The sequence below is a fragment of the Lemur catta genome, chromosome 1 (genome assembly GCF_020740605.2).
Source record: "Lemur catta isolate mLemCat1 chromosome 1, mLemCat1.pri, whole genome shotgun sequence".
Lineage (NCBI taxonomy): Eukaryota > Metazoa > Chordata > Mammalia > Primates > Lemuridae > Lemur > Lemur catta.
In genome coordinates this window covers 125,934,635-125,961,551 of record NC_059128.1, presented here as the reverse complement: position 1 = coordinate 125,961,551, position 26,917 = coordinate 125,934,635, and the positions used below count along the sequence as shown (strand labels likewise).

The 26,917-nt window shown below is 38.4% G+C and overlaps 1 protein-coding gene across 16 annotated transcripts in view; it reads right to left on the bottom strand.

Moving 5' to 3' along the window:
* LOC123625117 (abl interactor 1) overlaps positions 1-26,917 on the bottom strand; it is a 104,691-nt gene that overhangs the window by 28,209 nt on the left and 49,565 nt on the right. For all 16 annotated transcript variants that reach the window (XM_045533411.1, XM_045533420.1, XM_045533331.1 and 13 more), the window contains exon 3: positions 3,026-3,202. In XM_045533411.1, the coding sequence (XP_045389367.1) occupies positions 3,026-3,202 (177 nt within the window). The remainder of the gene's footprint in view (positions 1-3,025; positions 3,203-26,917) is intronic.

Here is a 26,917-nt window from a genome sequence, read left to right as displayed (position 1 = left end):
AATATGATGGGCTATTAATCTTGGAGCGTGGAGACCTTAAGCATAAAACCTAGTAGCTGGCCGGGTGCGGTGGCTCACACCTGTAATCCTAGCACTCTGGGAGGCCGAGGCGGAGGATCACTTGAGGTCAGGAGTTCAAGACCAGCCTCAACAAGAGCGAGACTCCGTCTCTACTAAACATAGAAAAACATTAGCTGGACAACTGAAAATATACAGAAAGAAATTAGCTGGACAACTAAAAATATATAGAAAAAATTAGCCGGGCATGGTGGCACATGCCTGTAGTCCCAGCTACTGGGGAGGCTGAGGCAGAAAGATTGCTTAAGCCCAGGAGTTTGAGGTTGCTGTGAGCTAGGCTGACGCCACGGCACTCTAGCCCAGGCAACAGAGCTAGACTCTGTCTCAAAAAAAAAAAAAAAAAAAAAATCTAGAGCTGTAAGAAAAATATTAATATATTTACATGTAATTTTTAAAATTCTGTATGTATTTTTTAAAATACCAAAACATCAAAGCCAAACAGCAATATGAGAAATACTATCTGTCAATATATGAAGGGCTAATTTCCTTAAAAGAAGAAAGAACTCTTAGAATCAGTGAGAGAAAACAAACTCCTAAATAAAAAGTGGGCAAAGGATAAGAAAATAATTCTAAAGCTGTAAGTAGTGTCTCCCTATACTTAAAATGCCAAATTTTAAATAAAGTTAAACTTTTCCTTCTAATAATTTTGGCCCTGGCATTTGCTCATAACTGAAATTCCTATCTACATGCATCTCTACAATCCTCTAGAAATATTTAAGCCAACAATGATACTTTACATAAATCATAAAACTAAGGAAATAAAACAGCAATAAGACTACTGGGGAAAAAATAATTGTATGTTTGTGTGTCATGTGTATTTGTAAATCACAAAACATAGACAAATATGCCACATATTAGCTTCTAAAATATATTGTTCTCACAGACCACCTACTCTCCTACCCCTAGCCAAAAATGTATTTTAAAATAGCCTACACAACAATGTGAAGGAACTTAATGTCAGAAAACTATACATTTAAAAATAGTTAAATAGTATATTTTGTTAAATGTTATATTTTATCACAATAAAAATTTTTAAACCCCCCCCAAAAAAAAGATCTTTTGTCTAATGTATCCATATTATGGTTAGAAAGAAAATTACCAAAATTCACGTCCATATACTTTCAGCATATATTATGTTCTGTGTATACTTCTCACTTATACATATATGATGAAATAGATAAATTTTCTCAACTAAAACTTCCTTGTAAAATTTTGATTCCTCTTATAATCAGCTAAGTACTACATCTTAAACTGTTACACACAGTTATTAAGGGAAGGATGATATAATGAAGGATGTTCACTTCTAAGGTAATGACAGAATTTTTAAAATGATTTTGTATTGCTTCAATAGGAAGAAAAATCAAGATGAGGCAAAAGGCGGAGACCGTGAGCAAGTGAGTGTGTATGTGTGTTTGTGTATAGAGGTACATGTATATGCATGCACATATATATATATTTTTTAACCCCAGAATGGGTAATAACAGAAAAGACACTTTTCCCAGACCCTCAAAACTCAAATCCCATAGATCAATCCAGTCTAAAATATCTTTAATTAACATTGAATTTAAACTCTTATACAACCCTAGCCATACCCCTGGATAAAATACAAGAAACAAACTAGTAGTCTCTGCTATATTTCCAAAGTCTTTCAACTTTATATATAGCTTCCAAGCATGAAAGTGAAGGGGAGATTCCAATAGTCTCAGAGAAGAGTTGAATAAAGGTCAGTGTTGTCGGCTATCCTCCTCTCTTGACCAGGAAGCCCAGAAAATCCAGAATCCAACAAATACAGCAAAAGTATCAGTCAGATCAATCTGCTAGGAAAAGCTTCATGACTCCAGCTTACTCCTTTAAGATTATTATAAAATATTCTGAAGACCAGAAACAAAATTAATAATGGTCCTCTTGGAAAGGGATAACCACATTTAAAAGGAACAGTTTATCCTGAACACAGATGGCTAAAGAATTTAGGTCATTCCAGATGCTTGCAAAATGGCCCATGAATACCAAAAAATTTACAGAATACAGGTATCCTTCAAGATGAGCTAATTCTGCCATGCTTAGAAATGGACACGGGCAATTAACAATCTCTCTCCTAAAAGGGAGATTTTTTTTTAATTGGGGAAGAGGGTATTTACACAGAAGAAAATTATATACAATTTTCATTTTTTATAAGTTGCAATTCCATCCATATACACACACAGGTATAAAAGTACATGTACATATTTAGAAATAAAAGGATAAGGATATTTATAAATTATTTTCTAGACCAATTCTGGAAAGCACATAGATTATTATTTTTGAATACTTATTCAGTAACGGAAGTGAGACATGGCATTCACAACACGAACTTACAAATAACAGTCTAGGATTTAAATGGTTTATCTAATGAGTAACTATTTCAAGTTTTAATAACTTTTTTTTTTTTGAGACATAGTCTCGCTCTGTTGCCCAGGCTAGAGTGCCATGGCGTCAGCCTAGCTCACAGCAACCTCAAACTCCTGGGCTCAAGCAATCCTCTTATCTCAGCCTCCCGAGTAGCTGGGACTACAGGTGTGCAACACCATGCCTGGTTAATTTTTTTTTTATTTTTAGTTGTCCAGCTAAATTTCTTTCTATTTTTAGTAGAGACGGGGTCTCGCTCTTGCTGAGGCTGCTCTCGAACTCCGGACTTCAAGCAATTCACCCGCCTCAAGGCTCCCAGAGTGCTAGGATTACAGGCGTGAGCCACCACGCCCAGCCAATAACTTTTTGAATATAGCCTATTCTGTAGGTAAAAGTCTGCCCCAAGCTTAGTAAATACACAACTAATATTAAACATTTTATGAAAATTATTATGCTAGTTACTAGCTAAAGAGAATTTATTAAGAAAATTATCACATTTCCTATCTAAAATATTTATTGGATATGCAAATTAGCTCAAGTTAATGTAATATAAAATGTTTACCTTGACACCATGGCCCACATCATCCAGAACTGTGTAGTCAATAGGTTTCCGAATATACCTTACAGGGCGTTCCATATTTGCAGGTGCTATTATTTTGTGAGTTCTTGATGTATTCTTATTTGTTGTCAAAATACCAATCTCTCTTCGAGCCACTTTCTCTTTATGAATATCCACAGTCTGTATTTTAAATTTGAACAAAACAAGAAATTATTTGACATAGTAAATCATATATATGAGGTCCACATATTTTGGACCATAGGACTGTACTAAATGTCTATTTTCTAGTGAATACCTTATCTTTCTCTTTAAAATTAAGCAAATTATACAAAGCTAAAAGCAGGAAATATTTAAAGGTGATTAAAAGCACCAAATAATTTAATGGATTTGATTCTAAAACAATTCTCAGGAAAACAGGGTTTTTTTTCCCCTAAAGACTTGGCATGTGTAGAAAGGGAAAGGAGTCCTGTTCCAAGTAGCTTTATTATTTAATGGGGATGTAGACAAAGAAAAATCAGTAATTATAACACAATGAGGTCACTGCTGTAATGACACATGCACAGTTTATTTGAAATTACTATAAAGGTGCTGAGCAAGACACCTAACTAGGTTGAAAAGAGTTTACTTAAAGGATTTACAGAGTAGGTAGGTTTTAAAGGATGAATAGGAATACAAGAGGCAGATATGGAAATTATCAAAGGCAGAAAGAACAATGTGCTACAGACAAAAGTATAGAATTACAAATTGTCAACTGTCAATAAGCAGTCTAGAAACTTGTTTGTGCAGCCTACCTACCCACTACCAGCCTACGAGGCTTTTTGTAAAAATATTTTTTATTTACTTGCCAACATTTAAAAACTGGATGGTAGTCAGCACATGAGAAATAATTACACAACTGCTCAACAACTTAAAACTCTGTCCTGATAGTAATGCAGAACCGATGACAAATTTAAATTAAGTGACATGATCATAGAAGCATTTTAAGAAGATCCCTCTAGCAGTTGGGTTGAAGATAGAAAGAACAAAACTACATGCAGTGAAACAAGTTAGGAGGCAATTACGGTAGTCCAGGGGAGAAAAGGCCAGGATCTAAACTGAACTGAAGCAGGAAAAAGAAAGGAAAAAAGGTGCTGTCAGAAAGAACATCTTAATATTATGCTTGAAACGGATCTATTAAAATTCTGTCTTATTTCACCAGGATTTTTAGATTGATTAGGAAAGAACCTGTAATCAAAAATACTGTCACAGCTGGGCACTGTGGCTCACACTTGTAATCCTAGCACTTTGGGAGGCCGAGGCAGGATGATCACTTGAGGCCAGGAGTTTGAGGTTGTAGTGAGCTATGATGATGCCACTGAACTCTAGACAGGGCGACAAAGCAAGACTCTTTCTCAAAAATTTAAAAATGCTATCACAACCCCAAAACAAGCTGGAAAGAGACATCTCTCTATATGCTTGTCTAGCATTTCTGTACATTCTGAGAAAAGATGCACTAACTCCCTTTGTTCTGGATGTTTATATAAACAACCTTAGAAAATATAGCATCTCCCTGGAAAGCAAAGGGCAGGCTGTTTACTGCCCAGTATAATAAAGATAACATAACCTTCCAAGACAAAGGTCAAAAAGGTTTTCTGCCCACTATAAAAGATCTGGTCCCCTAAGTTGGGAGTCTCTTTCCTCTAATACACCGAAGTGTGTGTGTGCAGGCATCACCTGGCTCTCTCTGCAGTACCCTGTGGAAACTGGGGCTCTGTTATCTGGCACAAATGCTGACACTCTGGGTACTGCTATTGCCATGAGTAATCAAATCCTTTGTCTCTGACCCAGGAGTCTCATGTTTTCCAACAGAATGCATGAAATTGCACTAGGCAAACTTGTTAGCTTGCAAGGGTAACTCAGGCCCTTCGCAATTTTTGACACTTTTGGCAATAACAGAATGCTGACAGAGACAACACTTTTTATAAAGGTAAGGAAAGGCCAGTTAACCGGAACTAAGAAAAGTCTGAGAATTGTTAGTGAACATGTTAACCCAATTGTATGGTCAACCAGGCAATGAATAGTCCTCCACTTTATTGCCTGTTAAGGAGCCTAAATTGAAGAGGAAGTTTCAGGCAGAGTACCAGGAAGGAGGCAGATTAAAGGACAACAGCCTGAATGATGCCTTGGTTATTGCCAACTCTCCTCCAGATGGGAGGACTTCCTCACCAAGCTGACAGTCAGCCTCACCAGGTGTGCCCCATGAACAACAAGTGCTGAGGTTTGCCTGGCAGAGGGAGAGGGGTTCTGTTCCCTTTTGGACAAGAATTACAGAGATGCGTCTACACTGAATGGGAAAAGACGAAAATCTGAAGCCATTGTGGGTAGAACCAGGCAAATCTTTGGAACTTGGGCTAGTTTGCTTTGATGATGATGGGCATGTAATTAATTACATTGTCTGGGCATGTAATGCTTGTTAAAAAAGAATGGCAACAGCTGGCTGTCCTAGTGCTCAGCTCCTCCTGCAGTCTGTCTTGTCAATATTTAATCTTTCTGAGGCCCAGTGGGGTGGCTCATGCCTGTAATCCTAACACTCTGGGAGGCTGAGGCGGGGTGAGGGGCAGGGAGGATCCCTTGAGGTCATGAGTTCAAGACCAGAAAAGCAAGAACCTGTCTCTACTAAAAATAGAAAAAATTAGCTGGGTATTGTGGCATGTGCCTGTAGTCCTAGCTACTTGGGAGACTGAGGCAGGAGGATTGCTTGAACTCAGGAGTTTGAGGTTGCAGTGAGCTATGATAATGTCCCTGCACTCTAGCTAGACAGAGCAACACCCTGTCTCAAAAAAAAAAAAAAAAAAAATCAGTCCTTTCTAGATGACAGTAAAGGGCATCAGCATTTTTTAGTAATAGGTCCTGTCTGCTACAACAGACCTTCAGCTCTCTTGGGGAAATTTCCCTAAGACAAACTCCCTTCAACACCAACCAGTCCAAATGCAGATGAAGGTAACTCACTGGAGAAGCAGAAACTATAAAAGCTCAAAGGATCTAGATAATTCTTGCTGTCAACCCTGCTGCCTTAGAAGTCTCCCCTAGCCCTAGTATTGAAATCCAGAAAGAATTTAAGAGACGTTATCTTGACAAAGGAGCAGCAAATAGCCCACCTTCAAATGGACTCCTAAAAACAATGATGCCACCCTGCAGATTAAGCTGAAGTCAGCCAGTGGGTACAAAACCCATTGTTCCCACCAGAAAGCAATGCAGAAATGGATGTTCATAATGATAACCTTGCCACAGAAAACAGGGTTTTGGGTGGACCAAAAACACTATGGGTTTATTTGGCTGATGAGCATGCATCTACACCACCACTCAAAACTGAAAGTACATGCTCATTCTTTACTGGTGCACAACTGCTCTCTCCCAACCCCCTCCTCACCCACCATACCTCAACCTCAGTTCCTTAAAGAGAAAGATTAGGGGTGGAGCCAAGTTCTCCAAGTTGCCAAGGAAGACTGAAGACCAAAGACACCTGGGTATGCTAGATAACTTGGGGGGTGGGGACTGACTCAAAATTTTATGGCTCTGTTGGATACAAGAGCCCAAGTCACCTTCATACCAGTCTTGTGGAGGGAAAACTTACCTGCTTTCAACTGCTGAGGTCTGGGTAGGGTTCACAGTAGAGAGGGAAGCTAATGTGTCCTTTGGGTGAGGCTCTCTGACCCAATGTACTACTTACTGTTGTGGCTTCTGTTGTGCCACTGATGAGTGTGTAATTAGTATTGGTATTTTACATGCTTGTACTGTGAATGCTCATAAACTCCAGAGGAGATTATACCCATTGGCATAAGCCCATATAGAAAAGCACTAGTGGCTTTAGGGCCCCACAATCCTATGACCCCTTTGAGTACAAGTCTCTTTGCACAATTTCACTGACTGAAGCCTCTGGCAAGACAAGCAGCCTCGTCTGGAGGTGCCTGCTGGGTTTGGATTCAATGCCTCCCTGACACAGCTAACAGATACGCATCTTTTGAAAAGATTCCCATTTGAGGAGGGGTCAACTCAAATGCAATGAGTAACAAGGTGGAAAGGGCCCAACAAGCCTCTCTCACAACATGCTATATTCAAGAATGTAGCCAGCCTGGCCCCTTGGGCAGCTCAGCTCTACATGAAAGAGTAGCAGCTATGCCTTCCAGGAAGTTTGATCTTCCATGCTGCCACTTAAACCAAAGCCACTGGCTCAACGTGGCCCTTGATTCACAGAGGTTCGCTAAATGCCTGGGGGGCCTGGTTCACTGATGATTCAACTAAGCTGATACTCTGTGGTGTCCAGTGGGCTACTGTGCTGTTCAACCTCAGTGCCTGCTACCCAGAACTGAAAATGGGTGTGGTTGCTTTGTTCTGTGGGCAGAACTCAAGGACATTCTCATAGGTCAGGCCAATACTCCCCTTGAAAACCTTTTTATATTTTCACTGACACTCAGACTGTTACCCATGGCCTGCCCAGCTGTTTGGTCTGCCACATGGAAAACTACGGAATGGTATACTAAAAGACTGTCCATAAACTGTGGAAGTTAATTGTAGTTGCTGATCCAATCATCTGGATCGCTAATATTGATGCCGCATGGGAAGGACGTGATAAGAACAACTGGAATCAAGCTACTGATCAAGCCTGCACTGCTCAGTCTGCCACCACTGCTGCTGGATCCATCATCATACCAGACACAGCGACACATCTATCATCATGAACAGATGATAAAGTAAAGGACTCTGTGTTCCTGATGCAGAGGCTACCACCTCATCCCAGACTTGTGAGTGCTGGAAAAAAAAAACCATTTGTCTCCTGGTAAGAGGGACGATATCACACACTACTGGTAGATTGGTTCCACCAGACCTTTGACACTCCTCTTCAGGCTATAAGTGGTGCCTCATTGTTGATGACAATTTTTCTGGGTCTGGTATTGCTATCCCAGTCCAGTCAGCTGACTCCAGCCTTGCCACTGTGGCCCTTGACACTAATCTGTGTCATGTTTTTGACTTTGCACACCATTTGTAATCTGACAATAGTGTGCTTTTTGTCACAAAGTCACTCAACAATGGGCTGTTAGTCAAGGTCACTTCCTAACATCCACAAGCATCTTGTGTTGCTAAGTGCTGGAACAGCCCCCTTAAAATCAACTCAAAAAAACTCAACAACAAAAAAACCAATTCAAAAATGGGCAAAGGACTTGGAGTAGACATTCTCCAAAAAAGATATGCAAATGGCTGATAAACACATGAAAAGATGCTCAACATCACTTACCATTAGGGAAATGCAAATTAAAACTACAAGAAGATACAACCTCACATCCATTAAGATGGTTACCATTAAAATACACACACACACAGAGAGAGAGAGAAACTAACAAGTGTTTGGTGAGGATATGGAGAAACTGGAGCCCTCATGCACTGTTGGTGTGAATGTAAAATGGTGCAGCCGCTATGGAAAACAGTATGGTGGTTCATCCAAAAATTAAAAATAAAATTACCAGATAATCCAACAATTCCAAATCTAGGCATATACCCAAAAGAACTGAAAGCAGGGTCTCCTTGGAGCATTTTTCACAATAGCTAAAGAAGCTAGTAAACCAATTGTCCATCAACAGATGAAAGGATAATATGTGATGTATAAATGCAATAGAATATTATTCAGCCTTAAAAAGGAGGAAATTCTGACACATGCTACAACATGGATGAAACGTGAGGACATTATGCAGAGTGAAATAAGCCAGTCACAAAAGGACAAATATTGCATGATTCCACTTATATGAGGTACCTAAAGTAGTCAAATTCATAGAGACAAAAAGTAAAGACAGTGGTTGCCAGGGGCTGTGGGGGTAGGGTGACAGGCAATGGTGACCTCTTTTTTAATGGGTATAGAGTTTTAGTTCCGCAAGATGAAAAGAGTTCTGGAGATTGGTTGCCCAACATTGTGACTGTACTTAAAACTACTGAACTATACAATTAAAAATGGTAAAGATGGTAATGTTATATTATATGTACTTTACTATAATTTAAAAAAGTTTAATCAACTCAAAAGATTTCTGAGTTTACCTCCCTCACCTCCTCCTTATTCAGACACATTAATAAAACAGTTTGGTCACTGAATGTGGCTGTCAACAGGAAGAAGAGATCATCTCCACTTGGCCACTTGGGATTCTGCCCTGACCATTCCTGAGCATGTTTCTTTCTTTCCCCTAACGGAAACCCCAGGCTGGCCTAATTGGTATGCTTGCACTCTGGGTGGCAGCCCAGCCAAAAGAGGGCTTTGGGAATTCCAACTTAATTCAGGTTCAGCCACCTAGCTTTTCTTGTTGGATTTCCATGGACTTACACAATAAAGATAATGATCTCTTGGTTAAGTATAATGTTCACCAAGTCCCCCTATGGTGGCCCATGAGGACTAAAGTGGGAGATACAAGAGGGTCTCTTATTTAATAAAAATGCCCCTGTACCTCTTGCGCTTAACCTGTCCAGACAAAAGGTCAGGGTCGGAGTCAGGGATGACTGGAAAAAAGGTAAAGTTAGCTACTGGAATGGCACATACTGATTTTTGTAGCAGTGGAAAGAATACAACAACCCTGGCAACCTGTGAAACACCTTAGACTTTGGGAGATAAGGAAAAAGGAGGGCCATTAGTGATCTCTGTCTCTCAGAATCACCCCTCACAGAGGAAAATTCCCTGGTGCAGCTCCTGCACATTATGCAAAACCTAAAATTTAACTGCTGGGTCTGTCCACACCCTGTCAGACAGCTCTGATCTCAACTTGATCACCACTCTCCTTAACCTCACAGAAAAGTCTCCGAGAAGCAGCAGAAGATGGTTCAAGCCTCTGCATCTCCCATACGAAACACCTGTCAATACCTCAAGGTGTCTTTTCTACCCCCATTCCTGTAGCTATCATTCAGTCATTCCAAGGGACAGGTGAATGCCATCTGGCTGATGGCACAGATGAGACAAGACAGATTGGACTCATTGCCTTCAGGTAGTTTCTCCAAAAACAAGTACTGGACAATTATTCATACTGAACTGGGAACCCTAAGGTCTACCAGCCATCAAGGAGGCCACACTGAAGAAAATACCAGCCTATGCCCCCTGATGTAGGTAGATCCCACCTAAAGGGAGGTGTGGAAACAACTGTAAACAACACATTCTTATAGAGATGCAAGCCTTGGGAGTACTTCTTGTATGGAAGTCAGGCAATGCTTCCCTCTGGAAAATGTGGTGACCTGCATATCAAGGCACTAATCCCTTGGGATTTATCCAATTTTAAAAGGTTGTTTGAAATTTGTTCCTGACTTTAGCTAAAGCAATCAATGACATCACCTTGGTCCTAGAGGCATTCAGGTCAGTCTCAACTCACTGGCCAGGAATGCTATGGATAATAAAATAGCCCTACATTTCCGCCTGGCAGGCCAAGGCAAAATCTGTGCAATACATGCAATACGTCCTTCTAGATCAATGCCTTGGGCCAAGTGGAAAGTCAGTACAGAAACTTAAAGAGAAAGCCACCCAGTTCTCTAAAGTAGACCCTAAAGGTTTACTCTATTTGTTCAACTGGCTGGCTCAGACCCTGGGGGGCACAGCTGAGGTCAATATTGCAGTTTTGGCCTCATCCTGCTACCTTGTTGATAGTAACCTTAATTAAATATCTCATAAAAAAACTGAATGGATCTGGTCCCAGCCTCGGTCAGAAAGATTAATCAGAATGACCAATGAAGTTGTATGTATAATCATGGGAAATCTTATCAGAAGTCCAGAAAATATATTATAGAAATGAGGGGTGAATGTTAAAAGGCAATTATACTGGCGTCTGTCATGTTTCTGTACTTCTTACCAATGGAGGCATTGATTCCCTTTGTTCCATACTAACTTGTTAAAGTATGTTTGCATAGGGAATAGTCTTGAAGGATAAGAAACTGTCTTCCTAAGGAGCAAGAGGCAGATTTATTTGCTGTCTAGTGTAATAAAGATGTCATCTCCCTCCTGGGCAAAGGTCAGGTAGGCTTACTGCCCAATAGAAAAGTTTGGGTTCCCTAATTGGGGGTTCCTCTCCTGTAATAGACTGTACTGCAACACAGGGATCACTCAGCCCCCCTTCACATTCCTCTATGGAGCTGCGGGCTTGGGAAACTGGCATAAATGCTAACACTCTTGCTTCTGCTATCCTTATGAGTAAGAAAGTCCTATGTCTCTGACCCAGAAGTCTTCTACGAGCAACTATGGGTCTGTGGCAGGCTAACCTGTTAGCTTACATGGAAGACAAAATCTCAGACCCTTCACAGTTCTTGAAACAACTGTTTTTACAGTGAAACAATTCACATCTTCTGACCACCACCCCGCCCCCAAAAATTTTGAGGATTGCTTAATATAGAGTTGTTGATGTTACAAAATGTACAGAGCCACATCTTATTAGAATTCTTCTACACATCTTTTAAACTCCTTCCTTTTCTAATAGGTCCATCACAAGTTTAATTAGCATAAATTTTAGCCAAATTTTGCTTGACACATAATTAAGTTTAGGAATTCATAATTCTATAGAAGGAAAAATACTGAGATTTCACTGGAAGGTGAAAAAGATGGAACAATACTCACTTTGGTTTGCTTCAACCTCCCCTGAACATTCATTCTGTCTCCTTTGCAAGGTCATCTTATATTAATAAAAGCAGTGCCTCCAGGCTTAGTTGTAGGCACATATCTCTTTATAAGCTCTCTTTGGCAAATTCATCCACATTTGGGCTTAAATTACCACTTATACACACACTAATTTTTCTATATCTATTCAATACCTCTCCTCTGAACTGTAGATTCATACATAAAACTGACATTCCTCTCAGATATGTCAATGGTACCTCAAAGTGAATTTGCCCAAAATCAAACACATAGTCTACTCAACCCTAATTTCAATGTGCCTACTTCAGTTCTCTATTAAGTTAAATAAGTCAGACATCTAGCATTTCTTTCATATCCAGTATCACTGAATCTTGTCACATATACCTTTAAATGCCACCGGAAATCTGTTTCTTTCTGTTTCCAACAACTTAATCCTAATCAATCCACTATCATCTCTCACCTTGGCTATTGTAATAGCCTTCTAATTGGTCCACTTGCATCCAATCCGGCCTTTTTCCAATCTGTTCTTTATGGCATAACCATGGTGATCTTTACAAAAAAGTAAACTTGAAAAAACAAAATGAAAAAAATATGTATATTTCACTGCTTAAACCCTATTAAAAGAGCATCCCACACGGTCCCCAGTCTTCAAGGGAAAAATAAATTCAAAATGGCTCAAGTTCTTTCCCTATGTTTCTCAAACATCATGGAGTCCACAACTCTACTTCTTAAAATCATCTTTTGTTCACCTTTCCTACTTCCCTCACACACTGCAGAACTATTCAGCACACTATTTCTAATTACTTGAAAAATTCTACTTTGGGTCTACCCTCCATTCTTTTTTTTTTTTTTTTTTTTTTGAGACAGAATCTCACTTTGTTGCCCAGGCTAGAGTGAGTGCCACGGCGTAAGCCTAGCTCACAGCAACCTCAAACTCCTGGGCTTCAGCAATCCTACTGCCTCAGCCTCCCGGGTAGCTGGGACTACAGGCATGTGGCACCATGCCTGGCTAATTTTTGCTATATATATTTTAGTTGGCCAGATAATTTCTTTCTATTTTTTTAGTAGAGACGGGGTCTCGCTCTTGCTCAGGCTGGTCTCGAACTCCTGACCTTGAGCGATCCACCCGCCTCGGCCTCCCAGAGTGCTAGGATTACAGGCGTGAGCCACCGCGCCCAGCCTACTCTCCATTCTTAATTCTGAATTGTGAAAGTCCAAATCACAACCCATCCAGCAATGCACAATCCTCCATATGGCAGGGTGAGCAAGTAAAGTGGGTAGGAGGACGGAACAAGACCTGTTCTAAATCAGAACATTTGTATAACAGCAGTATGCATATACTCACCAAGTGAGAGTTAGCTTTTTCAGTGAGACTAATTCTTTCTCATAATCGATTTCCTTACTTTCACATTTTTTCTTCATTTTAGACAGGGAAAGATGCAGTTTCATATAAAGAAAATTAGTTTTAGTCTTAATATACTAGAGACAAAATCAGAGTTACCCTAGTTGAGAAGGACTAAAAGGCCCAGGAGACCTCCCTATAGCAATCCTTAGAACCACTAGGTTGGGGGGGGGGGGGCCGGGGGGCAAACTTGAAATTAGGAAACCTAGGTTTGAATACTGGCTCTTTCACTTACTAGATATAATTTTTTTTATTTTAAAGACAGGGACTCATTCTGTGGCTCAGGCTGGAGTGCAGTGCATCATAGCTCACTGCAGCCTCAAACTCCTGGGCTCAAGCAATCTTCCCTCCTTAGCCTCCTAAATAGCTAGGACTATGAGTGTACACCACCACACCCAGCTAATTTTTTTCACTTTTTTTTTTTTTTTTTTTTGAGACAGGGTCTTTGTTGCCCAGGCTAGAGTGCCATGGCGTCAGCCTAGCTCACAGCAACCTCAACACTCCTAGGCTCAAGGAATCCTACTGCCTCAGCCTCCCAAGTAGCTGGGACTATAGGCATGCACCACCATGCCCGGCTAATCTTTTCTATATATTTTTAGTTGTACAGCTCATTTCTTTCTACTTTTAGTAGAGACGGGGTCTCACTCTTGCTCAGGTTAGTCTCGAACTCCTGAGCTCAAACGATCCACCCGTCTTGGCCTCCCAGAGTGCTAGGATTTACAGGTGTGGGCCACCATGCCCGGCCTTTTTACACGTTTTTATTTTGGAGACAGGGTCTCGGGCTGGTCTTGAACTCCTGGCCTCAAGTGATCTTCCTGCCTCAGTCTCCCAAATAGCTGGGATTACAGGTGTGAGGCACCACACCTGCCTAGATGTAAAATTTGATATGTTTTAATTCACTAAGATTCCATTTTGCTTATATAAAATGGCAATAGATAATATTAGAACCTATAACATTTGTGACATAAAAAAGTAAAAAAATATTAAATCTGAATCTTATTTATCAAACTACCCAATCTATAACCCTGCAATTAAGCAAAAGCATTTCTAAAATATTCATATGAAAATGTGAAGGTATCATATTATATATTTGAAATATGGTGAATGTGAATTATGTTCAAATCTCTAGTTTTGCCACTAGCAATAGGATTTTGAAGGACTTCTCAGAGCAATTCTACTAAGCACTTAGTTCCTGACAGGTTGAAAACTCAATTGATTCCAAGGGTAAGCAAATTGTAATAAAATTCATTTGAAAAAAGAAAGTGTATCTTATAGGTGTGGATATCAGAAGTACCAACCAGAGAAAAGATAGAAAACCAATGACAAGTTCTCATAAATGAAGACCATGCTTGATGAGTCAGCACCTGAGATAAAAGTGACAAAGTCAAAACAGAATATATATGAGACAAATTTAGAAGTGATAGAATGAACATGTACTGGGGGGATAACCTTTTAGAGCATGAGTACATTCCTAAAGGCCTTATATAATTCAAAGTTCACAAAATTCAAGAACTAAGTTTAGCAAAAGACAGCGTTTCTGTTTACTGGTTAAACACTGAATAAAAACAAAATAAACCGTTTAGCAAATTCCCTTGTCCAGTTTTGAAATTATGCAATGGTTCACAAAATTTTTTAATTTGAAGGAAGTCTTCACATCTTAAAAGTAATTTTCTGAATTTTATTAATATTTTATATTGTATTTTCAGCACATAAAATGAAACTGCACTACAATGGGCTGGTTAAAAAGACATAGCTGCAGTAGCCTAATGCAAAGCAAATAAGGCCTTTAAATTTAGGTAATGTAAAAGGCATAATCTAGAGTTAATGTAATACACTGGAAAACTCTTCTGATAAACTAAATATGATAAGCAAAAAAATATCAAGAGCTGTGAGAAAGAATAATGGCAATAGGGAACATAAGATAATCAGCAGAAATATATGATGAAAATTATTAGAACATTCAGTATAAGATTTTAAAAAAACTCTCTCCCCTGTGTATGTTTATACATTGCACCTCTAGTTACAATTAAGGAAAGAAATAAGAAAACAGTAAAGGCCAGGCACTGTGGCTCATGCCTGTAACTCTAGCACTTTGGGAGGACAAGGTGAGCGAATTACTCGAGGCCAGGAGTTTGGGACCAGCCTGAGCAATACTGCAAGCAAGACCCCATCTCTACAAAAACCAGAAAAATTAGCAGGGCATGGTGGCACACGCAAGTAGTTCCAGCTACTTGGGAGGCTGAGCCAGGTATACTGCTGTAGCCCAGGAATTTGACATTACAGTGAGCTATGATGATGTTACTGCGCTCTAGCCCATGCAACAGAGTGAGACCCTGTCTCAAAAAATAAAATAAAATTTAATTCAAAAAAAGGAAATAGTGAAACAGAAGTTCAAAATAGAAACCTGAAGTAAAAATCAGGTGGTCTTCAAAGGCAGATACAACACACCCCCACACTCACAATGACACACAATCCTTGCTGCCTCACTTCCATCCAACGTAGTATTAATGTCAAATCTTCCCAAACTGATTTACAACTTCAATGCATCCCAATAAAAATCCCAATAGAGTTTTTCATGGTTTCAAATGTATATGGAAGAGCAAAAAGGAAAGAATGGCTAAGACATGGTTTTAAAAGAAAAATCAGAAGGAAGGAGAGTAATTTGCCATATAGTAAGTTGAGATACGAAGCCATAGTAAATAAGACAGTAGGGTTCTTCAACAGAGTTAAATAACTGGACCAACAGAGGACAAGGTTCTTCAACAGAGTTAAATTAACTGGACCAACACAGGACAAGAGAGAACTTATACAAATTCATGCTCATAAGGAAACCTGGTACCTTACAGTGATAGCACAGTGGGAAAGAATGTATTATTCAAGCAGAACAACTAGTTTGCCATATAGAAACATTGAAAATGGATCCCTACGTCACTCACACCATAAGAAAAAATAACTCCAAATCCATTAAATGTAAGTGTAAATAAATGGCATATTTACACATTAATGAAAATGGACAAACTACTATGAATAAACTGCCTATATGCAATATAGATAAATGTTACAAATTAAAATGCTGAAAAGAAAGTAGTAAACCATGCTAGACTACATACAGCATGAATCCATTTTTATAAAACCCAAACACAAGCATACACAAGCAAAATTAAATAATAACTGCTTAGGGATACATATATATGTGATAAAAAAATTTTAAAGTAAAAGGGAATGATATACTGGCAGAAGAAACAAACTTAATCATTTTCTAGTTCTTAGTTTTGGTGGTAGATTGATAGATGGTTGTTTTATTATTACATGTTATAACATATATTACTATTATTCTTTTGAATGTATTAAATGTAAGATAATTTTAATGTATTAATATTTAATTGCACACAAAGAACAAAAACTCAGAGAAAAGAATGATTAATATTCCTGGAGCAGCATCAAAAGACTCCATAAAAGAAATCTCATTTTAGCCAGCCATATTTAGTAGGTCAAAGAGAGGAAAGAGAGTGGGGAAAAGAGGAAAATCCAAGCACAGGGAACAGCCTAAACCACAGCAAAGAGACACGAAAATAAAACACCTACTCAGAGATTAGAGAAAAGCTAAAACAGTATGAATAAAAAAGACTACGGAAATTAGGAGACCAAACTTGAAACCTTCTTTTTAAAGGTTCGAGCAGGCCTTTTATAAATGTGAGCAGACAGAGAATTGAATAAATAAAATAAATTGCATGGTAAGTAAAATTTCTAACGGAAAGACTAAAATATTCCAAAAACAATCCTATTTAGTGAAGAAAATGTTACTTTCTGAAACAGATGTGGAAATAAAAATGATAAATCCCATAAGTAGACAAGATTTTTAAATTATCTTTGAAGATACGATTATTTAAAAGTACTGTATAGCAATATGTTGTTTTTCCTTTCCCTTGTCACGTTGGGGGAAAAAGAAAAAAACAATACATATGCTTCTTTTAAAGATCTCCCAGAAAAACCCTTCCTAATTATCAAAAGACAGAAAGGCAGGCAGGAAAGAAGTATGACACAGCAACACTACATAAAGTTTCACATATTTTCTACAATATCATATCAGAAGGCGTACTATCCTCACAACTACCACCACAAGGAAGGCATTATGGGTTTCAAGCAAAGAACCTTGTATATAAGTAAAAACATAATAAATGTTGGCTGAAAAAAATAACTACAGAATAAAACTTGAAATATTTTTGCCCTGAATAGAAAAAGGAGAGGGGTAAAAAAAGGGTAGAAAAAGTGTGAGACAGTCCTGAGACAAGCTTAACAGAGAAAGCCTTCAGCCAAGAAAGAGACAATCTTTGTCTGTTACTGCTTATTTGGACCAGACTCTGGAAATGGCCATATGCCCAAAATTCTGTGTTACAGAGCTTTGTTCAATAAGCTTGAAACTAGGTCCTAATCAACTTCGAAGTTAACTTGATTCAGAATGACCTATATATACACACTATTAAATAGATCCATTTAGAAAAGATGAGCTACAAAATCAGACTCTGGTGGAAAAACATAAAACACTTGGATCAGAATTATTTTGAAATATTTTATCCTGGGAAAAACTGAATCTGTCACTAACACTTTGGCCCATGACTAATTTTTTAGTACCACCCAATGACATTTTTCTGTCTTCTCCCCAATTGCTTAAGAATACAAGACAAACTACAGAACACTCCACGTGGTAATTACACATATACCTTAAAAAGGAAAATTTTGTGTTTATTTAGTGATAACCATTTTTGATCCAAACTAGGATCTAAGCTAAATATGAACTTGTAGAAGAACAGTTTATCTTCTAAGCATCAGGTGATGAATTTGTACTTACTCTTCAACCTACTGCTCCTTACCTAAAAATTAACATTTGTTTTTATATTTCCTGAGTGTCTCCCCCTTCTTAAAAAGACAATATATTTAAAATTCTCTAGAAATGTCAAGAAGTATAGTCTAATGACTAAGAGTCAGGCTCAGGAACTAAGTAAACTGCATGGATTTAACAAGTGACTGTTCCATTTACTAACTGTGAACTTGGGTAAGTTACTCAATCACTCTATGTCTTCAGTTTCCTTATACAGATGAGATTTAAAAACAAACAAAAACAGTATAAACCTCACACAGTTATTGAAAGGATTAAATGAAGTAATATATATAAAGGATTTTCAACAGTGTCTGACAAGTAGAAAAAACTCAATAAATGTTAGCTTTTATTATTATTCTCCACTCTCAATCCTTTTGCTTAAAGCCAATAACAAATACAACTCTTTTAAGCAATCTTAGAAACTGTTGCATAGTTCATTTACAATCCCCCACCTATATTAACATACATGACAAACAGTGCAAATTATCAAAAAAGATTAAAAGCCAATACTTTGTTTCTATGTCTTTGTTTTTTCTTTTAAAGACAAGGCCTTGCTCTGTGGCCCAGGGTAGGGTGCAGTGGCATCATCATAGCTCACTACAGCCTTCAACTCCTGGGCTCAAGCGATCCTCTTGATTCAGCCTCCCTGAGTATCTGAGACTACAGGTGCGCATCACCACATCAAATCCAATACTTTGAAAGGATTTGGATTATACTCAACAGTAGCCCTTTCTGAGTCTCCTTATTTCTTTCTTCATCAGAGGAGTATTTTTGGTCCTATAATTCTTACAAATAATGATCACATTCAGAGATCTTTATACTGACAGACTATTTAAAAGTACAAGTTGGTACTTCAGTTTAAATTTTGAGGACTGATTACATACTAATGTCTCTCTCTCCAGAAACTTCACTAAAATGACTGCCAAAGAATTTATTTAGATATATACACATATACACACACACATACAAGGGAATGACAAGAGATAAGAATTTCCAATAAATCTTTGAATACCAGAAAGCAAATGGAGGCAACATAGCTAAATGATCAAAAGAGAAGCAACTAGAACCTAAAATACCTGCACACAGCAAGGCAATTTATCATACAAGAAAAAATAAACAGTGGGAGGCTCAAAATCTGAAGCACCAGGTTCTACAGACTACAAAAGTGAGGAACTACAATGAGATACCACTTCATACTTGCTACGATGGATACAATCAAAAAAATTGAGCCAGGTACGGTAGCTCATGTGTGTAATCCCAGCACTTTGGGAGGTTGAAGCAGGAAGATCACTTGAGGCCAGGTGTTCCAGACCAACCTGGGCAACACAGCAAGACCCCATCTATATAAAAAAAATTTTAAAAATTAGCAGGGCATGGTGGCGCATGCCTGTAGTCCCTGATACTCAGGAAGTGAGGCAGGGGGATCACCTGAATCCAGGAGTTTGAAAACCCAGCCTGGACAACATAGCAAGACCTCATTTTAAAAAAAAAAAAGATAAAGCAAGTACTTGTAAGAATATGGAGAAACTGCAACCCTCAAACACTGCATGAGATAGACAGTTTGGAGAACAGTTGATAGTTCCTCAAATGGTAAACACAGAGTTACCAAAGGACCCAGCAATTCTGCTAGGAGGTATATAACCAATATAACTGAAAACATATGTCCACACAAAACTTGTACACAAATGTTCAGGGGAACATTGTTCACTAATAGCAAAAAAGTGGAAAGAACCCAAATGCCTATCAACTGATGAACAGATAAATAAAATGTGGTCTGGTCTATCCATACAATAAGAACATTATTTGGCAATAGAAAGGAATGAACTCCTAAAACATGCTACAACACGGATGAACCTTGAGAACATCATGCTATGGAAAAGAAGCAATCACAAAGAACCACATATTGCATGAATCCATTTACATGAAATGTCCACAACAGGCAAATCTATATAGACAAACAAACAAACAAACAAAACCACAGAAAATTAAAAACTGAGAGAGAACCTCAACAGACATTCAAGAAGGGAGGCAGGGCATGGTAGGAGATATTCTTGGACTGGTTGAATAGTAGAGTCAGAGTTGTAAACCAGGACAAGGAGGGTCAAATTAAAGAAAAAAAGGCACACTTTGTTGATATCAGAGCAAAACAGAGTATACAAATGGAGAAAAAGTATTTTAAACACAGTTAACTAACAAACCTTATCAAAGATGAGATTCACTGAGGGTTTTTGTTTAAATTAAAAGCACTTCAAATTAAAATATAATAGGAAAACAAAGGTAACAGACTTTGTCTTATTAAACTCATTATCACCTTGCTAACATAAGGAATGTCAACTGGGGCAATATAGCACATTAGATAACCTGAAAACTCTTCCACCATAAACTACCTAAAAATGCTTGATAATAAAAGGCCATGACAGAATCTTTTGTTAATTCACAGTCCAGTGCTCCGGAAAGTGAAGAAAATCCAGGGAGAGCAGGAAGAAGGAAGGACTAAAACTCGGAGCAGAAAACATGAACAAAGCTGCAGCTACTCTGTCTGTAGCAGCTTTTTGGCCACTAACAAAGGAGCTTCAACTTTTACAACGCATGAGGATAAAATAAAAATATCTTTGGGTTTGGTGAAGGTGGGAAGTTAGAACGAATATGGCAAAAGGGACTTTGCAGATGGAATTAAATTAAGGATCTTGTGGTGGTGGGATTTATTGGGATTATTGGGGTGGGTCAAATGAAATCACAAGGGTCCTTTTAAGTAAAAGAGGGAGGAGGCAAGAGGGTCAGTACTAATCAGAGTGACACAACATGAAAAAGACTCAACTGGCCACTGCTGACTTAATAGAGGAAGGACCAGGAGCCAAAATGCAGGAGGCCTCTAGAAGCTGAACAAAAAGGCAGGAGCACAGATTCTCCCCTAGTACTTCCAGAAAGAACACCGCCCCACCAATGTATTAATTAGCCCAGTGAAACCCATTTCAGATTCTGACCTCCAGAATTGTAAGATAATAAAGTTGCATTGTTTTAAGCCACTAAATTTGTAGTAATTTATTATAGCAGCAATAGAAAATTAAGACACACACACACTGGAGCGGGGACTGGAAGGCACAATTATCCTAGAAAGTGTAATACGTTTCCATGAAATTTTCAGGATAAAAACTGTAAATAGTCCTGGACTGATGGTATCCCTAGAACATTCAGCAAAACAAGGAATATATCTTGAGCTTAGTTCAATAATGGTATATCCATTAGGCTACACAGAAATCTCAAAAGATGACATCTTAAAATAAGCTCACAACAAAAATTTACAAAGCACATATAAAAAGAAACAATTCACCACAAGCAAGAGTGAGCACATATACACATGTGCACATGTGTGCATATACACACATAAGACCACCAAAGAATGTTAATCCAAAAGAAAAGAGGAAAGAAACAAAATAGATGACATGAGTAGAAAACACAAAACAATGGTTCATTTGAACTTAAATATATCAATAACTATTACTATATTACATGTAAATTCAATAAGTACTCCCATTAAAAGAAATGTCACAATATATTTTGTGAATCCAGTTATATGCTTAGAAGAGACAAATCTTTAAAAACAAAAAAGTTTAAAGTAAAAGATCAGAAAAGATATATTCTATATATTAATATACAGTATATTAATATAATAACACCAAGATAAATTATAATCAAAAAGGATTCCTAGAGGCAGAGGGCCCTGGGTCCTTTATTCCATAATAATGCTGTATTTTCTCAAAAATATTTTTAAGTGAATTTAAATATTCAATGAAGGCTTTATAATTTACACTTTGCTCTTCAAAAAGAACAAACCAAAAGCATTAGAGAAGCTACTTGCCAAGCTTCAGGGGAGGGGAGAAATTAGAAAACAAATGAACACGTGCAATTGCACATAAAACTGCAGGTGGCTAGAAAGGAAACCAACAAAAGGGGAAAAGAATCTAAAAATAGCTGTAGAACAGTGATTCTGACTGCCTTCATATGGATTTTCAAATTATTTCAGAGCTAAAACTGAGAGATGAAATGTGTGCAATTTGCTTTTAACCAACAGGGCTATTTTAAAAATAAGTTATGCCATAATTAAATATACTTATTTATGCTTAAAAGTTCTCAAGTACCACTTGCAACTCAAAAGCCAAAGAATTTCATAACCAGAAATTATCCTAATGACAAATTTTAGCAAAATAAATTATTCCTGATTAGCTGAAAAAAATTCCTATGACATGGTGGCGCATGCCTGTAGTCCCAGCTACTTGGGAGGCTGAGACAGGAGGATTGCTTGAGCCCAGGGGTTTGAGGTTGCTGTGAGCTAGGCTGACGCCATGGCACTCTACTTAGGGCAACAGAGTGAGACTCTGTCTCAAAAAAAAAAAAAAAAAAATTGTTTCCCCAAAAATGTTTTAAGTCATCTTTATTACTTGGTCATAAAAATGAGCATATATTTTGTTTTTAGTACACTGATTCAGGGGTATTTAGTGATCAATGTTCCATTACTCTGAGGAGAAATACAACCCAACAATTTGTCTAAAAAAAAGGATGCACTGATTTTTTTTCATCAACTGAAATTAAATGGGGATCGTTCCATTCAGAACTGTGAAGAACTTTAATGGCCCTAAATTCTGCATCACACTCTTCCAAAGACATGCTTGAGTCTTCCTTCCATTCTAACATTGTTTCCTTTTATTTAGAGAATAAATGTGTATATGCTAGATGCCGAGAATATAGTGATGGCCATAACAGACCCCTTATGGAAGGCAGATATTGAATAACTGGACAAATAACTATATAAGTCAAGTAATAAATACTATGAAGGGAAAGTATAGGATGCTACAAAAATAGTTAACAGAGACTCCTAATAATATGTGTGCAGGCAGGAGGCAATTCAGAAAAAAAAACTCAGGGAAAAACCACCCTTAAATAAAAGTTGGGTTAAGAACTAAAATATGCGTGGGAGTTACCTAGGTGAACCATGTGTGTTACAATATATGCCAAGACACTGACATGAGAGAAAGCATTTATCATCCCTGGAAGGTAAAAGTCCAAGAAGGGTTAGGATGAGGCTGAATATAAAGCCAGGTGCCAGACTTCTAAATCAAAAATGACAAGAGAAAGGAGAGATTACAAACTTGGAAGAGAAAAGTCACAGAGAAGGTCACCTTGAGGGGAGGAGTGACCTGTCTGGGGACACAGCCAGCCCAAAATAATCTCACAGGAAAGAAACCAGGGAAATAAATAGTCTGAGCTTACCTTCCTCACTGCTTCTGATTGGCCTGTGTTGTACACTGGCTGAACGCGAAGCCCAACTCACAGAAGCTTGTTGACATAACCCATACAAGTAAGCCTGAGGGCGAAGACCAGGCGAGGCAGTAGAAAGTAGATCAGGAAGATCAAACAGAAGTTATCTGTCATGTAGAGGTACGTACAAAAGTACTAGGAAAGATCAAACTTAGCCTTCTGGGACCAAGGAAAAGGTTTCCATGAGGCAGAGACAATCAAGCTGAAGCATTAAGAATAAGCAGGACTTAGAAGAAAATAGAGGAGACAGACACTCCAAACAAAGGGACAAGCCACTACAAAGGTAGACTGCTAGAAGAGTAAATGAATCAGGATGTTTGAAACACAGAGTATAAGGCAAAAAAACGAAAGGAATGAAGCTACAGAGGCCAGGGGAAATAAAATCAATCTCGCATCAATACTCTGCTTACTTTTACCTTTACTCTGAAGGCAAAGTTTAAGAATTGACATGGGCGGGCGTGGTGGCTCACGCCTGTAATCCTAGCACTCTGGGAGGCTGAGGCGGGTGGATCATTTGTGCTCAGGAGTTTGAGACCAGCCTGAGCAAGAGTGAGACCCTGTCTCTACTAAAAAAATAGAAAGAAATTAGCCAAACAGGCCGGGCGCGGTGGCTCACGCCTGTAATCCTAGCTCTGGGAGGCCGAGGCGGGTGGATCGCTCGAGGTCAGGAGTTCGAGACCAGCCTGAGCAAGAGTGAGACCCCGTCTCTACTAAAAATAGAAAGAAATTATCTGGCCAACTAAAAAATATATATACAAAAAAAATTAGCCGGGCATGGTGGCTCATGCCTGTAGTCCCAGCTACTAGGGAGGCTGAGGCAGTAGGATCGCTTAAGCCCAGGAGTCTGAGGTTGCTGTGAGCTAGGCTGATGCCACGGCACTCATTCTAGCCCGGGCAACAAAGTGACACTCTGTCTCAAAAAAAAAAAAAAAAAAAGAAATTAGCCAAACAACTAAAAATCTACAGAGAAAATTAGCCGGGCATGGTGGCACATGCCTGTAGTCCCAGATACTTGGGAGGCTGAGGCAGAAGGATCACCTGAGCCTAGGAGTTTGAGGTTGCTGTGAGCTAGGCTGAAGCCAGGGCACTCTAGCCCAGGCAACAGAGTGAGACAGAGTCTCAAAAAAAAAAAAAAAAAAAAAAAAAGAATTGACATGACCTCCTCTGATAGGAGCGGGTGTGGGTTTTTAATAAAGGTTAAAGGCACAGAGATTTTTTTTTTTTTAAATAAATGAAGTCAATTCAATCTACTACGTCTTGGTTGAACAGCTCCTGCCTGACTGATCCACAAGAACTGCAGAGTGGGGATTAGGAGAACAACGCAAACACTGGTGATACTAAATTACAAATTCTAATCTACATCATCCTTTTTTTTTGATTTCTCATACTTTAGCTTTTCAGGGAACAGATGGGCAAAAGTACTTTTAGTGATCACATTAGTAATCTATTTAAGATTCTGAACCAAATAATTGATAATTCAAATTTTGCACTAGGCTGCATCCATTTTGCTTTGAAATGGAAAACCTTCTAAAAATAAAATTGACACCTATGCCCTATTCATAAAGGAATATAGATTTTCTAAAATGCCATGTTGATAATTCAAAGGCTTGAAGATTTCTAACAACGAAAGACTTAAAAGCAGGGGGGAGGGGCTTGAGGGTCTACTCTTTGCTAGGCCCTATGGAAGACACTAGGGATATAGTGACACACAAAATAGATAATGCTCCTGTCATCATTAAACTTACCTCTAAAGAAAGAACAGCCAATAAATAGCATAAAAATAAACGTAATTACAAATTTGTTATGTACTAGAAATAAAAAGATGAGGTTAAAAAATATGCTATTAAATCTAGAACAAAGATATCATTGATGACTCTGCAAAAGCAATGTCCAGGGAGCAAAAGGGAACAAAGTCTAATCAATGGATTGAGGCATACGTAGGTCTGGAGGAAGATGTCATGAGATAGTAAGTAGATTTAAGAACTTGAGGTGTGAACTGTCAAGAGAGAAATAGTATCACAAACAGCAGGGTTAGGAAAGCTTATTTTAAGATAGGAAAATATAAATATACTAAAATGTTGATTGGAAGTGGGAACACAAGAGAGGTTGAATGTAAGAAAAAAAAGGGATGACAGATATGACTAATAATGCCAACACTGTACATCCAGGTGCTATTCCTTCCTTAACCTCTAAGGTCAGCACTGTTGTCTTAATTTTGCATACAAGAAAACTAAACTCAAAGAGTAAGGTGATTTGGACAAATCACATAGTGACAGTCTTTATGACTCCAAAGCACTGCTTACTACATTGCTTTATTCATTCAACAAATACTTACCTAACTACTTAAGTGTCAGTTACTATGTACTGAGGATACAGAAGTGAATAAAACATGGTCCTTATCTTTAATGAGAGAGGTAGGGGAGACAGTCTTGTATACAAAATCAATGACAGAAGTAAGAATCAGAGGTGATTATAGCACAAAGAAAGAGCCAGTAACTCTATCCTGAGCTGATGAGTAAAGACTTCAGATGGTACTTGTGTTAAGCAGAACGGAAGGAGGACAAACTGAATTCCACGTAAGACAAATAGATTATGGAAAACAAACAGGCACAAATTTACATGCTATATTTGGAAAATTCAGGAAGTTAAGCATGACAGAAGTAGGATGAGAACTGACCAGATCAAAGAACCTTTTATGCCATGCTAAGGAATCTGAACTTTAAACTATAGGAAGTAAACTATTTCCAGACTTTGAAACAAGATTAGGTGATTGTGAGGACTCAGAGGGTTTGATCTACAGCCTGATGAATAGCTTACAGACAACCAAAAGAACATGAGATTTGGAAGAAGACTCTCAAACTAGCTGATTATAATCAGGCTGTAAGGAGAATGGTTCCAAAGTCCCTTTTTGAAAAAAGGTAGTGTTTACTCTGAGTGAGATGAGTGCAGTCCCGTTATAGTAATACCATTAAGTAAGACAACAAAGAATGGTTTGGTCCAAACTTCATAATCAACAGGGAGGGGACTGAAGGTTTGCTTCCTCAACCCCACAGATTATTTGAGGCAGACTGTGGGCTTCAGTGATCCATTTCTCGAAAAACATACTGAACAGAAGCAGGAGAGCCTGCTGTTTGTCTTGAAAGGCAAGAACAGAGCCTCCAATTTCCAAAAGATACTGTCTTTCCTTTGATTCAGGGTTTAATCACATCAGTTGCCATCTGATGGTTCAGGAAGACTGACATTTGCTTCCTAAGCATGTTGGTCTGACTCAAGAGCTATACAATTCCAGCACCAAGCAGATCTGAGAAGCAGAGGGACAGCAAAGGGATACCATCTACACCCCTGATACAACACAAGTTATCATTCAGCCTCATCAGTGAAACCATGCCCAGGGGAAATAAATTATAATTCACATTTATTTTTCCAAACTAACCTCCAGGTATATTCCTCATTCCAAACATTACACCCTACACCCTAGTCACCCTGTAAAGCTATCCATGTCTTTGTCAAACGCTATTACTTCAGACTGAAATGAATTTGTACTTCATGTCAACAGGATAAATGCATAGGCTTCCTTAAAGACCCAACTGAAATGTCAGTCACTTCTACATATGCTGTAAGACCAGCTAAATCAATCTTCATTCCACCCCCCACCCCCACCCCACCCCAAGCGTA